At 41.0% G+C, this 14,959-nt stretch overlaps 1 protein-coding gene and 1 pseudogene across 1 annotated transcript in view; both read right to left on the bottom strand.

The window, feature by feature from the left end:
• Positions 1–268: 268 nt before the first annotated feature.
• LOC113013679 (craniofacial development protein 2-like) lies at positions 269–2,746 on the bottom strand (annotated as a pseudogene).
• A 10,568-nt stretch (positions 2,747–13,314) lies between these two features.
• LOC113018954 (uncharacterized) overlaps positions 13,315–14,959 on the bottom strand; it is a 29,515-nt gene continuing 27,870 nt past the window's right edge. The window contains exons 8-12 of the mRNA XM_026162413.1: positions 14,125–14,235; positions 13,894–13,962; positions 13,684–13,734; positions 13,521–13,586; positions 13,315–13,394 (exon numbers count right to left, since the gene is read on the bottom strand). Coding sequence (XP_026018198.1) covers positions 13,318–13,394; positions 13,521–13,586; positions 13,684–13,734; positions 13,894–13,962; positions 14,125–14,235 — 374 coding nt within the window. The 3' untranslated portion in view covers positions 13,315–13,317. The remainder of the gene's footprint in view (positions 13,395–13,520; positions 13,587–13,683; positions 13,735–13,893; positions 13,963–14,124; positions 14,236–14,959) is intronic.

Here is a 14,959-nt window from a genome sequence, read left to right as displayed (position 1 = left end):
CCACGCCAATTATTGCAGTTTGACAGATCACCCTTCTTTGGGAGTTTCACGATGGTACCTCTTGTCCAGTCGCCGGGTACTTCGCCTCTTTCCCAGCATTTGTTGACCAGAGTTGTCAAAGCTCTGACCAGAACGGGGTCCGCGTACTTCAGGAGTTCCGCGGTGATTTCGTTGGCGCCAGCTGCCTTTCCACTCTTGAGAGACTTAATTGCCGCCTTTGTCTCGTCCATAGTGAAGGGGTCAGTGTCAACGAGTTCATCATTTTTGGCTAACTCATTGTCCAACTAGGGCGTGTCTGGGGTTGATTCAGGAGGTCTTTGAATTGTTCTACCCAGCGCTTATCTTGGTCTTCCTGCGTGACGAGAGGTCTGCCATCTGTGCTTTTAATTGGCACTCCTTGACCCGAAAAGGTGCCAGTGAGGTCACGCATGATCCTGTATAGCATTCTCGTATCATTCCGATCAGCAGCTTCCTGTGCCTCCTCTGCTTTCCGCTCGACCCCTTCGCGTTTATCCCTTCGACAGCTTCACTTCACCTGCCGATCAAGGCGTCGGTACCGCTCCTCTGTGGCTTGCTGTTGTTCATTTGATGTCGTCTGATCCCGGGCGATATTTGCTCTTCGTCGTTCATCGATTAGCTGCCATGTTTGATCTTGGATCCAACGTTCCTTGAAGGTACCTCTTCGCCACCCGATGGCCTTCTCAGCAGCTGGCCGCCACAGCAATTTGAAGACACTCCCAGTGTGCCTCCAGATCTTCGACTTCTTCCAAAAATGGCAAAGCGATTTCAGATCTCAACGTTATATCGGTCGCGGAAATCGCAATCCTTGAGCTTGGCAACATCGAAAGAGCATACGCGGCGAGCATCTTGTCTTGTTCGTTTGAGCCGCAACTGGATCTTTGCCATAACAAGATAGTGGTCAGACCAACATCCGCGCCGTGTCGAGTGACTACGTCAGCAGTAGCTGACCTCCATTGCCTCGATATGCAAATGTAGTCGATCTCATTTGCTGTTAGACCATCCGGGCTTCTCCACGTCTTCTTGTGAATATGCTTGTGACGAAAGTATGAGTTCCCGACGCAGAGATTGTTTGCCGCACAGAAACTAGTCAATCGCAGGCCATTGTCATTTTTATTCGCGGACGATCCATGTGGGCCAATCACCTGCTCAAAGCCATTTCGATCAGGTCCAATCTGTGTGTTGAAGTCGCCCATGAGTATGACGAGGTCATGCCGGTGCACCTCGTCCAGAACAGTTTGAAGCTCGTCGTAGAAGGCTTCCTTGTCCATATCATCAGCGTCCTCGGTCGGAGCATAAACTTGAATCACAGTGGTTTTCGCATGGGCAGATATAAATCTTGCCACGATCAGTCGTTCAGAGATTGGTCGCCAACTGACCAGAGCGGCTACCGCTCATTCCGATAGGACTAATCCAGGTACTGCACTGCAGTGGTTTGTATCATATCTATCTAATAGACTCCAATTTGTTCATGTAAATGGAGAGTCCTCTTCACACACTGAGGTTAATTATGGAGTTCCACAGGGTTCAGTGCTAGGACCAATTCTGTTTACACTATACATGCTTCCCTTAGGCAGTATCATTAGAAGACATAGCATACATTTTCACTGCTATGCAGATGACACCCAGCTCTATCTGTCCATGAAGCCAGATAACACACACCAATTAGTTAAATTGCAGGAATGTCTTACAGACATAAAGACCTGGATGGCCGCTAACTTTCTGCTTCTTAATTCAGATAAAACTGAGGTTATTGTACTCGGCCCTGAAAAGCCTAGAAATATGGTATCTAACCAGATTCTTACTCTGGATGGCATTACCTTGGCCTCCAGTAACGCTGTGAGGAACCTTGGAGTCATTTTTGACCAGGACATGTCCTTCAATGCACATATTAAACAAATATGTAAGACTGCGTTCTTCCATTTGCGCAACATCTCTAAAATTAGAAATATCCTGTCTCAGAGTGACACTGAAAAAACTAGTTCATGCATTTATTACTTCCAGGCTGGACTACTGTAATTCATTATTACAGGGCTGGACCAGGTGACCCTGAATCCTCCCTTAGTTATGCTGCAATAGACATAGGCTGCCGGGGGATTCCCATGATGCATTGAGTTTTTCCTTTCCAGTCACCTTTCTCGCTCACTATGTATTAACAGACCTCTCTGCATTGAATCATATCCGTTATTAACCTCTGTCTCTCTTCCACAGCATGTCTTTTATCCTGTCTTCCTTCTCTCACCCCAACCGGTCGCAGCAGATGGCCGCCCCTCCCTGAGCCTGGTTCTGCCGGAGGTTTCTTCCTGTTAAAAGGGAGTTTTTCCTTCCCACTGTTGCCAAAGTGCTTGCTCATAGGGGGTCATATGATTGTTGGGTTTTTCTCTGTATCTATGAAGCGCCTTGAGGCGACTTATGTTGTGATTTGGCGCTATATAAATAAAATTGAATTGAATTGAATTAATCCCACACTTTTAACGTGATCAGTGACGTGTCCCGCATAAAGTATGCTCTTCTTGTCGCTGACAGTTCGCCCACTACCAGTCCATCTTACCTCGCTCAGGCCTAAGATGTCCAACGTGTATCGCTCAAACTCGCGCAGCACTTGTGCTAACCGTCCACTCTGGAATAAAGTTCTGACATTCCAAGTCCCGATCCTTGTCCTTGTCTTTGCCGTAAAGAGGGCGCTGGGCATCAGGCGATGGACGTCCGATTGACGGCTTTCTTCCATCGCCGTCATCAGACGGCGCTCTTCACCGCTAACATCCCGTATTCGATATTTCTCTCTTGTCGTTTCTGTAGCGGTAAAAAAAAATTTATGGGGTCGGGTTGCTAGCCCAACCCTCCTCCTTTCTCATCCGGACTTGGGATGAGTTCTACATGCTAATAAACAGCCTAAAAAATGTTTCAGCTCAGAAGAACATTTACATTTTCTCTGCAGACAGTGTGGTTTTTTTAATAATGATAATCATGCAGTAGATAATGAGCGAGTGTGGAATTAGATTCTATTCTAAATATTGTATAAAGAACATAATGAATAGTGAAAAATTGAAATAATCACTCTAATCTGTTGAATACTGGTCTGCGCTCTCCCTTTACACCTGTACACTCCATTATGGGGTTAATAAGCATATTTAACTTCCTGGATTTATTTTTCTTTGGATGTTATCCTTTCATACACACACTCAGTGTCTTCTCCATGGATCTCACATCTGATCATTATCTTATCACATTTTGGGTTCCTAGAAGAATAAAAAAAACTCACCCTTTTCATCAATCCTGACTGACTGGCTGTGTGTAGTAAACTGAAGGTAACAACCTCTCCAATGAAAAAATTGGACCAGTTGGGTTCAACAGTTAGCACAGCATCTAGAATCCAACACAAACAGATCATTAGCAATCCGAAACAATTTTATGTACTCAAAGCAAAATCTGTTCATGAAATGAAAATATATTGAAAAATAAAACAATGGAAATAGAAATGGGATGTGCTGTACAGTGATGAACTACGCTGAGAATAATCTTTACTGAATAAAAGAAATTTAAGAGAAAACGTTTCAGTCACCTCAAGCATGTCCAGTGCAGAGGAGCACTATAATAAAGACAGAGACATTATCAAACTAAAGACAAACAACTATAAAATAAATCAAACACGTGTGGTTGTACCAGTGGCTGCTATGATTTGTATGCATTAAATTGTCACTGTTGGAGAAACAAACCTTTCTTAGATAATCTAAGGCAGCTCCACTCTGATCTGAGTCAGTGCACTAAAATCTAATCCAGTCTACAAACAACCATGTTGGTAACAAACATGAGAGTCCTCTGATCACATGACCTGAAATGGTACAAATGACTGATGCTCTGTTCTTCTTACTAAAACATGTTTATGGATCAGTATGAATCAAGCAATAGAAGTCAGAAATGTACTCACAGAATAGGCCCAGCTCACAGAGCAAAGTGGCTCCCATCCTCACATCCAGCAGTGACACGTCTGAAAACTTCTACAACTTTCTGTAAAGAGAGAGAGTGAAGCAGCAGCACAGCAGATACCAAAGAGCTGTGAAGGAAACCAAGAGTTTGTATTACTTCTCTCTGCTTCCTTCCTTTTACACAGAAATAAAAAATGTAACAAGATCTAACTAAAGCATGATGTACAGTGGGGCAAAAAAGTATTTAGTCAGCCACCGATTGTGCAAGTTCCCCCACCTAAAATTATGACAGAGGTCAGTAATTTGCACCAGAGGTACACTTCAACTGTGAGAGACAGAATGTGAAAAAAAAATCCATGAATCCACATGGTAGGATTTGTAAAGAATTTATTTGTAAATCAGGGTGGAAAATAAGTATTTGGTCAATAACAAAAATACAACTCAATACTTTGTAACATAACCTTTGTTGGCAATAACAGAGGTCAAACGTTTACTATAGGTCTTTACCAGGTTTGCACACACAGTAGCTGGTATTTTGGCCCATTCCTCCATGCAGATCTTCTCGAGAGCAGTGATGTTTTGGGGCTGTCGCCGAGCAACACGGACTTTCAACTCCCACCACAGATTTTCTATGGGGTTGAGGTCTGGAGACTGGCTAGGCCACTCCAGGACTTTCAAATGCTTCTTACGGAGCCACTCCTTTGTTGCCCGGGCGGTGTGTTTTGGATCATTGTCATGTTGGAAGACCCAGCCTCGTTTCATCTTCAAAGTTCTCACTGATGGAAGGAGGTTTTGGCTCAAAATCTCACGATACATGGCCCCATTCATTCTGTCCTTAACACGGATCAGTCGTCCTGTCCCCTTGGCAGAAAAACAGCCCCATAGCATGATGTTTCCACCCCCATGCTTCACAGTAGGTATGGTGTTCTTGGGATGCAACTCAGTATTCTTCTTCCTCCAAACACGACGAGTTGAGTTTATACCAAAAAGTTCTACTTTGGTTTCATCTGACCACATGACATTCTCCCAATCCTCTGCTGTATCATCCATGTGCTCTCTGGCAAACTTCAGACGGGCCTGGACATGCACTGGCTTCAGCAGCGGAACACGTCTGGCACTGCGGGATTTGATTCCCTGCCGTTGTAGTGTGTTACTGATGGTGACCTTTCTTACTGTGGTCCCAGCTCTCTGCAGGTCATTCACCAGGTCCCCCCGTGTGGTTCTGGGATCTTTGCTCACCGTTCTCATGATCATTTTGACCCCACGGGATGAGATCTTGCGTGGAGCTCCAGATCGAGGGAGATTATCAGTGGTCTTGTATGTCTTCCATTTTCTGATGATTGCTCCCACAGTTGATTTTTTCACACCAAGCTGCTTGCCTATTGTAGATTCACTCTTCCCAGTCTGGTGCAGGTCTACAATACTTTTCCTGGTGTCCTTCGAAAGCTCTTTGGTCTTGGCCATGGCGGAGTTTGGAGTCTGACTGTTTGAGGCTGTGGACGGGTGTCTTTTATACAGATGATGAGTTCAAACAGGTGCCATTCATACAGGTAACGAGTGGGGGACAGAAAAGCTTCTTACAGAAGACGTTACAGGTCTGTGGGAGCCAGAGATTTTTCTTGTTTGAGGTGACCGAATACTTATTTTCCACCCTAATTTACGAATAAATTCTTTACAAATCCTACCATGTGAATTCATGGATTTCTTTTTTCACATTCTGTCTCTCACAGTTGAAGTGTACCTCTGGTGCAAATTACTGACCTCTGTCATCATTTTAAGTGGGGGAACTTGCACAATCGGTGGCTGACTAAATACTTTTTTGCCTGTAACTAGCCAACTTAAAGCTTTCTGATTAACCGTCTCCATTTCAACTTGGGTTTAACGTGCGGACTTCAAACCATTTACCAGTTTTTAAATTGTGTTGATAGGACACGTAAAACCGATGTTTTTTGTTTTTTTCTGAATAAAACAGTGGCGTTTAATCTGGGAAGAAACGGTAAAAACTGTGTTTTCTAAGGAGAGCGCTAGCGAACAGGCTTTGCTTGTGAGTGAAAAAAAAAAAAACTCCTTCCCTATTGGTGGAAAAAATGTACCATGTCGACCAATCAAAAAATGATATGGCAGCATGTGGCATTTGTTTGTTTAGGAGTGACCGGCGAGAGAGAGAGAGAGAGTTTTGATACGTAAGAGATACGTGACGTTTACCGTGTTTGGAGTCTCAAGTGTAGTGGTGTAGTCGTTGTTTTGTTTTGTGTGTGAGTTCTACTAGTGAATGTCACAGTTGCCACCAAAAGCAGATTGCAGTGTAAACACTGAGTGACACACCTGGGGCCCGTTCTTCGTACCTCGCTAAGTAGGTTAGCCGGATTAGATTGTTGACGATTTCGCGTGATCCTGGATCAGTCGGTTCCCCGAAGCTCATCCGGGACTTGCTGTCATAGCAACAGAGCCGTAAGCGTAAACCTGCTCGGGAGCAGGCTTACTTTATGTAAACAGGATTAGATCGCGGCCACGCAGGTATGTCCGCTTCATTTATACGAAAGCAACAGCGATATTCCACCACTGTTTCACCATAAATAAATATTATCAATGTAACTAAAGATAATGCAGCACTTGATCCTTTTATTGATGTCACACAGATACATACAGGTCATTTCCTAAAAAAGGGAAATGTACTATTAACATTCTATTACATGTATGTGATTATTACAGATGTAATTCATATTTCAGAGTAGTAATTGCAAATTACTTTGTGTAATCAAGATGAGAGACCACGGCTATAAAAGCGAAGGTGGATTTGGGAAGCTTGTCGCAGCCATGTCCTGTCCGTATACGCGACCAACCCATTGCGGAAGGTGCAAGATTGATAAGGAGAGTTTTCAGAATTCAGCGTATATTCCGGGATAGACAGGATCCTTTAGCTCAGCGCGACAGTGTGCTCATAGAGAGATATCGATATTCCCGTGAGGGTATTATTTACTTAACCAACTTGTTGACGAGGGGGTGCAGGACCACCACCTGTCTTTTTTTTGCTCTGCCCTTTTCTTGGTTGCTGTTATAAACAAACAGATTATTTCAGGGTCTCTTTCCTAGAGACGAAAAGCAATATAAGTGATAAATATTACCATTCTGTAGAATATTCTTATATTTCACTTTTACTTGTTCCCATGTTCTAGTGGGTCCTGTTGTGGCTCTAATGTGTAAGGGGATATAATATAACATAATATAATGTAATATAATATTGGATAATATAGTGTAATACAATAAATTTACCCTACCGCCTACTGGTGTTGGCCAGAGGGGCCGATGGCGCGATATGGCAGCCTGGCTTCTGTCAGTCTGCCCCAGGGCAGCTGTGGCTACAACTGTAGCTGCCTCCACCCGTGTGTGAATGTGAGAGTGATTGAATAGTGGCATTGTAAAGCGCTTTGGGTGCCTTGAAAAGCGCTATATCAATCCACTCCATTATTATTGTTATTATTAAATAACTTACGAGTTTAATTTGTCAGCAACTTTCTGCCAGCCCTCTCTCCTTGCTTTTGCAGCCTTTGCAGTGTTCCCTTGCGTTTTAATTAGACTCTGAAACTCCTGAAATCCCTCAATCAAGAGTTCTTGCTCTGCTGCCGGAAAATACCGAGCACGCCCCTTCGACATTTTCGCCGACCAATCAGCGGGTTGCCGATCAATGTTTCTACTATCGATGCGTAGCCCCTTTTACGACGCCCAGTGATGTCACATTCCTGCGTCCAGCTGTAGTAATCGTCAACAGCAGGTGTGTTCGGGGAACCGGATTAGCGAGCTCACGGTTAGCGCGATGATTTGATCTTGGATGTGTCATTTGATCTTGGATGTAGTAAGCGACGTACGAAGAACGGGCCCCTGGGCCCTGTTTCAGGAAGCCGGTTTAGTGCAAACTCTGAGTAAGTATACCCTGAGTTAACGAAAACTCTGGGTTTTCGGTTTCACAAAGCGAGTTTAGATTAATCCTGAGTGAGTTACTATGACGACACACTCCGTGAAGCTAACCTGCCCCCTAGCAGGTTTACTTCAACTAACCCTGACTGTCTCCGCCTCTTTGTCGGAAACCTGACTGTAGGAAGTGTCAGACATGGCATGCCCCTTCCTTGAAGAGCCAGTAGATGTTGAAGCCCAAATTCTCCGCAGAGCTCTCCGCCGGGAGAGAGTGATTAGAGCGCGTTCGGACATTTTATCATTTCCTGATGATTTTCTGTGTGAACGTCACCGTTTTTCAGCACAATCTATAATTTATTTGAATAACATCCTCAGGCCTAATATTGCTCATGTGACACATCGCGGACATTCTCTCAGTTCTGTACATATTATTTGTATTGCACTTCGGATTTTTGCAAACGGGAGCTTTCTGTATAATATTGGTGACGCTGAGCACGTTTCCAAGGCTACCGTCTGTCGGGCAGTCAGGAATGTTACAGTTGCACTGAAACGTCTCCTGTACTCGTTTGTGGTGTTCCCCGGTCATAGACCCACAAGATTTATCAAAGAGGGATTCCACAAAATTGCAGGTATCAGGATGAACGAAACTTAATTCATGATGTGGTGATATTTGAACTACTACTTAAATGTTACATTTATTCTCACGGTTCCCAGGCGTGATTGGCTGTATAGATGGCACTCACATTCCAGTCATTGCTCCTTCAGTAAATGAAGGAGACTATGTGAACAGGAAGTCTTTCCACAGCATTAATGTACAGGTACATAGTTCCCTGTAGCATTTCAAACTAACAAATTATTTCATTATAGTAATGGATACTAATTTGTGTTCTCTGCACTGTGAAGATCATATGTGATGCTGCCAACATTATCACAAATGTGGAAGCCAACTGCTCAGCCTCTGTGAGTGGTGGTGGTGGAGGACCCCCACCTGTTTTTCGGGCCTCCGCTTTTTTTTCTGTTGGCTATAACGGGTCACATTTGAGCATACAGAGTAAGCAAATATGTACTTGTAATGTGCTCAGATAATTTCAATAAGTGCTTACAGAGGGGAAATTAATGTAGCCTCTAACTGCAATTGATTTACATCGGACAAACAGACCAAGCGCTATGGCTCATAATACAATTACACCTTACCTGTTTGGACTATATTTTTATATTTCATTTTTACTTGCTGCCAGGAACGTTTGGGGCCTGTTGGGTTGCACCTGCGCTCACATCACATCATAAAATAAAATGTATAAAATAAAAAATAAAATATAATAAAATAACGTGTTAAATGGGTGGAAATCCCTAGATCAATGTTTAAATTAACACTCATGCATTGACTCTGTCGGCTATGTTTTGCCATGCATGCTCCCTTTCTTTTGCAGCTGAGGCTGTGTTACTTTTTTCCCGCAAAATTTGCATGTTATCGGCATATGCTGCCATCAGAATTTCGGCCTCAAGCGCTGTAAAATACATTGACCGCACCTTCTTTCCCTCCGTCTCCATGGTGACTCGCTTAATCTGTGCTCCACTAATCAGGGCTTTATGTATCCTCGTGCGCGCGCTTAACTTGGGGTTAAAGCAACTCCGCGTTGACTGAACGCAAGGAGGTATTTCTGTAGTCTATTGATACTAGATAGTGGAAAAGGGGTGGGATTAAATAAGCTTACGCTTCTTCCTGCTCCTTTTTGAACATCGACGTTATTTGGAGTTGTGGTTGCTCGTTTTCCTTTTGTTTGCTTTGTTCATTTGTCTCTTTTAATTCTATTTTTTTTATACTTTTTCAACATGTTCAAAATAAAGATTCAATCAATCAATCAATCAAACTAATTGTTATCAGCCTTTCTGAAACCGAATATTCTGAGTTGGACAGTTCGGGGTTACTCAACCCTGAGTATCGTTTTTCACTCTGAGTTTTCTAAACCGACTTCCTGAAATAGGGCCCCGCTGTCAGACCTGCAGGTTTATCCCTGTGCTGTTCTCCTCTGTCTTAGAGTGGACACAAACTATGTACAATTGTATGTACAATAATGTACAATTTGTATTTGCATTTCAAGTTATGAAAATGATTCCTTAAACATGCTTGTGGTTTTTACAGTCAGAAATATCACTTTCTACTCGTATTTTACATTTTGTCTGAATTTAGATAACTTGTGCTGATACAGTTTGTCAAAATGAGAAAATAACAGATTGGCAAGATAAACAGTTTTTAAAGGTGAAATATAGAGGCTAAATCAAAACGAGTCAAAAACGGCCAGTTATACCCTGGACTCCAGAGGGTTAGAGGCTAAAAGCAAAGATGTCACCAAGTACTGTTTATATTTGTGTGTATTGCTGCAGCTTATTTGAGTATTAACTTGGTGCCTTTGGGTGAAATAATGGTAATATGAGGGAGCGATCTATATGGTCACAAAGAATAGCCACTTGTTTCTGTGCTACCAAAGTTCCCCGGCTTTCATTCAAAATGTGTTTATCGTCAGCACCGACACATTAAACTGCTTAAACATTATAAATGTCTTCAAGCTCACACTGAGGCCTGTGGGGCACAATCAGCCACTGAGACAGTTCACACATTTATGTGTATTTGTACATGAATATTTCATACTTTAAGGCTGCCTGTTTATTTAAGGGAGATGAACAAAATACATTGGAATTGTACATAATCACATCACAGATGATAAATTAAATAGATTTTAAGTAGATGCTTGTGCATTCTTAAAGTCTCATATGTTGCATTGAACTATGTGATCTATTCAAAGCCTCCCAGTCAGTGCTGTTCTCCATGCCTGTCTGACTGTACACGATGTTATTAGCACAAACACTTTAAAGGTATTATTTAGGACTTCAGCAATAATACAGACAGCAATGTAGTTAGCAATAAAACAGTTTAATTGGGAATTAACAAACAACAAACAAACATCTGTCTCCTATTTTTTGTCACACAGGAAAGAAGCATCAATATCTGATGAGAAGACTTATTTCCTTTTTGGGGGGTTTTCAACAGGAGATGAATATCTCTAACAAGTTGATTTGTTCACATTTTCACATCTTCATTTTTAAGTGAAATGTGCATTTTGAGTTTATACACTATATGCATATAAGGAGCTTTATCACCAATGATAACTACCCTCATAAACACTACATGCATACAGCATTCAAATGGATTTAAACTGCAGTAGCTGCATAAATGAGGACCAATGAACTGTTACTGTTTCCTTCCTGTCACAGATGTAGTCACTGAGTTTGCTGCTGCTCCTTTGCAACGAGATGATGATACACTAAAGACTGATGCACAAAATCTATACACTGCTTCAAATATACATTGAATACATTTGGTGTGAAGCCCCGTATCAGCTGATGAACACAAACTTCATACTTACTGATGTTCATGTAAATGTTCACAGCAGGTGTTGGTAATCCATGCACTTTCACAGAAGTGAAATGATTAACTAAAAATACTTTTACATTGTAATCAACAAAGCAGAGTGTCACTAATTCAAAGTATCTCATTAAACTAATGCAGACTCCTTTAACATATCTTTACCTTATGGTGAAATTTTAGTTTGGTCATAAGTTCACTCACAGGAAGTAAGCGCGCACAAGTTAAAAAGGAAATGGTGTCCTTAACCAGAAGTGACTGTGAGACAAGATGAAGTCCTCTCTCAGCTCCTCTCTGTTTTCTTGCAAGTATTCGTAACTACTGTATTAATAAATAATGAAATTGTTTTGCAGTATTCAGTAACTCAGTAATGTTGCTAAGATTGTCTAACTTTATAATGACAGTCTGTTCAAACTTCAGGAGATAATCATTTAGTTTCAAAAACAGAAAGAAACTCAATGACAAAAATCTGATTAATGACATTTACAAACATTTCACTCTTGTACAAACTGTTTTCAGTGAGATCAGATGAAGTAAATTCAGATGATGAAACTCAGTTACACAGCTACATTTTTGGATAGCAGAGCACAGTTGCAAACACAGCAGCTGTTTATAGACTTGAATGTGTCTTACAAAATTTGAGGTATAAGTATCACAGATCAAATAAAGGAAGCAATACGAGGAAGCAAGGCTGAGTTGCCATGGAAATCTGATTACGTACAGTTACTAGTGAAATACAGTTGTGCTTACTTCCCTCCTTGCTTCATAAGATGGTGGACTCCAGCTCATACTGAGGCGATTTGCCACAGAGTGTCAAGAGGAGGGAATGAGAATCAGCACCTCCAGCGCTGAGCTGTGATTTTCAGCTCAGAAACGATGAAGTTCTTACTGTGGTTTAGGGATGAGTTGTGGCCCAAAACACAGGCGAGTGTGGAGTGAGAGATTGGCAGCAGGATTGTGTGATACTGGATGATATACAGTGATGGACAATTTGGAAACATATTTAAATATTATAAGAGAGATTATTATAAAAGAGCTGTTATGAAAAAAAATGACCTAAAACTCATTTTGAACCTTTTAAAAAGATGATTAAAAACATTTACAATAAAATTTGAATATTTATAAGAAATCAAACAAAATGACAGGAGAAAGAGTATGTGCAGTTATTTACACTGCAGGATTAACCATTTCCTGGACTAGTTCTTTTAAACAGTCATACAAGACATCTGATGTTTGCCTGAATAGGAAGTCTTGCAGTGTCACTTCTCATGACATGGACGAAGTGCTGCACAAGATTGTCTTTTGGAAAGTGGAGAATCACACAGGGTGATCTGCAGGTGGTTCTTGTGGAGTCTTGGTTTTTGTTTTGTGTTTTTTTTCCATTAAATGGATTTTTGTGGCTGGGTCAATCAACCACTAAGATGACACTAAGAACCCAAATTAACAGTATTTCTGTCCTGCCTGGAAAGGCAGGGCTCAATGTCTACTCACAATTCTTTAGTGACACACAAAACTCACACCATGCATAGACATCCACTGCTGAGTTAGTCTGCAAGGTGGCTCTTACTATATGTTAGTTAAAACTCTGTGCTCTGGACCATATACCATATGCTCAATAGTGCAACGGTGCTCTCTAGCCACAAGAGGGATCTCCCACACAGTTGACAGCCTTTCCAACAATTTCATTGATACATACATATGAAATGAAAATACACATTTGTGCTAAAAGTTCTATGTCCTATTTTACTATTTGTACATGTTTACTTTTATGGCTAAAAGTCTAGATTTTGCCATTTGGACTTTTTTTCTTTTGTTGTTGTTTTGTTGTTCATTTAACTCTGTTTCACAAGTCTGACACATTTATTCAGCATGTAACAGCTACAAAAAACTGATCTATGGTATATATTTGAAAGAAATATAAACTCAGGCAAACAGGATCATTGCTTTGAATTCAAAATCTCCTTTTCACTAAAAGTGACTTCAAGTTTTTAAAAGACTTTAAAGAGAAAAAGAGAGGGAAAAAAAAGAGCGCTGCTGTTAAGATTTTAGAGCTGTGGCTGAATTTGGATTGACATCATTGTAGTCAGAGCTCTCCTCTGGGTCACCACGTTGCCCTGTTGAGGTGATCAAATGAAAGCATTTCAAACACCCTCTGTTTTGTCCACAAATGCATTTATTATCAGTGAGAATAATTACCAATGTATATTTTGCATTTCAAATCTCACATTTTGTGCACTCACTTGTCTTGTTAATGACTCTGAGCTGAATCACAGATGTGACATTGGTGTAATCACCTTCTGCTGGACCTGAAATAATAATCTGATTGACTTTAATGTTAAACACAGTTACTGTATCATCATCCAGCTTCCACAAGCTCTGTATTAATGAAAGTGTAAACTTTACCATTTTCAGTGTTTTCACATCTTCTGACTGTCTCATAGACACAACGATCACCTGCAGGTCAGAGAAAATCAGTCACCTCATGTCTGTGATACTAATTTAAACACAAATGTTCTTGCAAATAACATTTATATTAAAAGCTGCAGCAGATGTAACAAGTACAGTCTTGTTGCAAATAGGATCAGAATATTTGAAACTACATGAAAAACTAACCATGAAGAAGAGAGGAGTACACTTGCTGCTGATCTTCATCCCGATTGAGCGTCTGCTCATTAGCAGCACCTTTATTAAAAATTATAAACAATATGTTTGTTTTATGTTGTTGTGGATTATACATTCTTGTGAACAGTTCACACTTTATGACCCTGTGCTGCATCTGTTTATTTAGTCATTTTTAAAAATAAAATATCTAATATCAGAAGAAGAAAAAAAACAAAGTCTCACCTTTGAACTTTTTGCAGCAATACAAGAGCAGGAGGAAAATCAATGTAATTCCAGAAATTAGTCCAACAATCATCAGAACAGGAAACAAAGAGATTTCAGCAGTGGGGACATCTGCTGTAGTTGAGAAACATATTTAAAAAACTGGACTGAATAAGTCTGGACTGGACTATAAGTTATTATAATAACATGAGAGAAACAGATAATACACCAATGTCTGCCAGGTGCAGCCCACACACTCTCTCCTGTGTAATTTACTCCCCATAGAAACGTTAAGCTTCTGTTTCAAATCATACTTGGGTAATGTGTCAGCATTGTGCTCTTTTTTTTCAGTAATAATAATTATACAGTAGATATTGAGCCAGCCTAGAAGTGGATTCATATCGTCATCTATTCTAAATATTGTATAAAGAACATAATGAATACTGACAAATTGAAGTAATCACTCTAATCCAGGGGTGGCCAGCCCGCGGCTCTTTGCCTGGTTTCATGCATTTTTAACAGAGTGGCAGAGTTTTTATTTTTTTGTTGAACGCATTAGCAAGCCATTCTGCCTTATATGTCAGACGTCATTAGGGCATTTCATAGCTTCAAATCTCCAGCTCCACTTCAGCTGACTCCATGCTAACATCGACCAGGAATTTTCAAAAGGGACTGAACTTCGCAGGCACCAGTTGGCCACTTTGAAAAGTCAGGCAGAAAAGCAGATACTGTTTTTCCAAAAGTTTACAAAGCGCTCAAAGACCGTAACACTTGCATTGTATCAGCTGGCTTGGAACATTGCACGGGCTAAAAAGCCATACAGTGAAGGGGAGTTTGTTCAAAAATTCCTCAGTGA

This window comes from Astatotilapia calliptera, chromosome 3, assembly GCF_900246225.1.
Source record: "Astatotilapia calliptera chromosome 3, fAstCal1.2, whole genome shotgun sequence".
NCBI classification, from domain to species: domain Eukaryota; kingdom Metazoa; phylum Chordata; class Actinopteri; order Cichliformes; family Cichlidae; genus Astatotilapia; species Astatotilapia calliptera.
The sequence above is the reverse complement of the archived record's forward strand: the minus strand, read 5'-3'. Positions and strand labels throughout refer to the sequence as shown.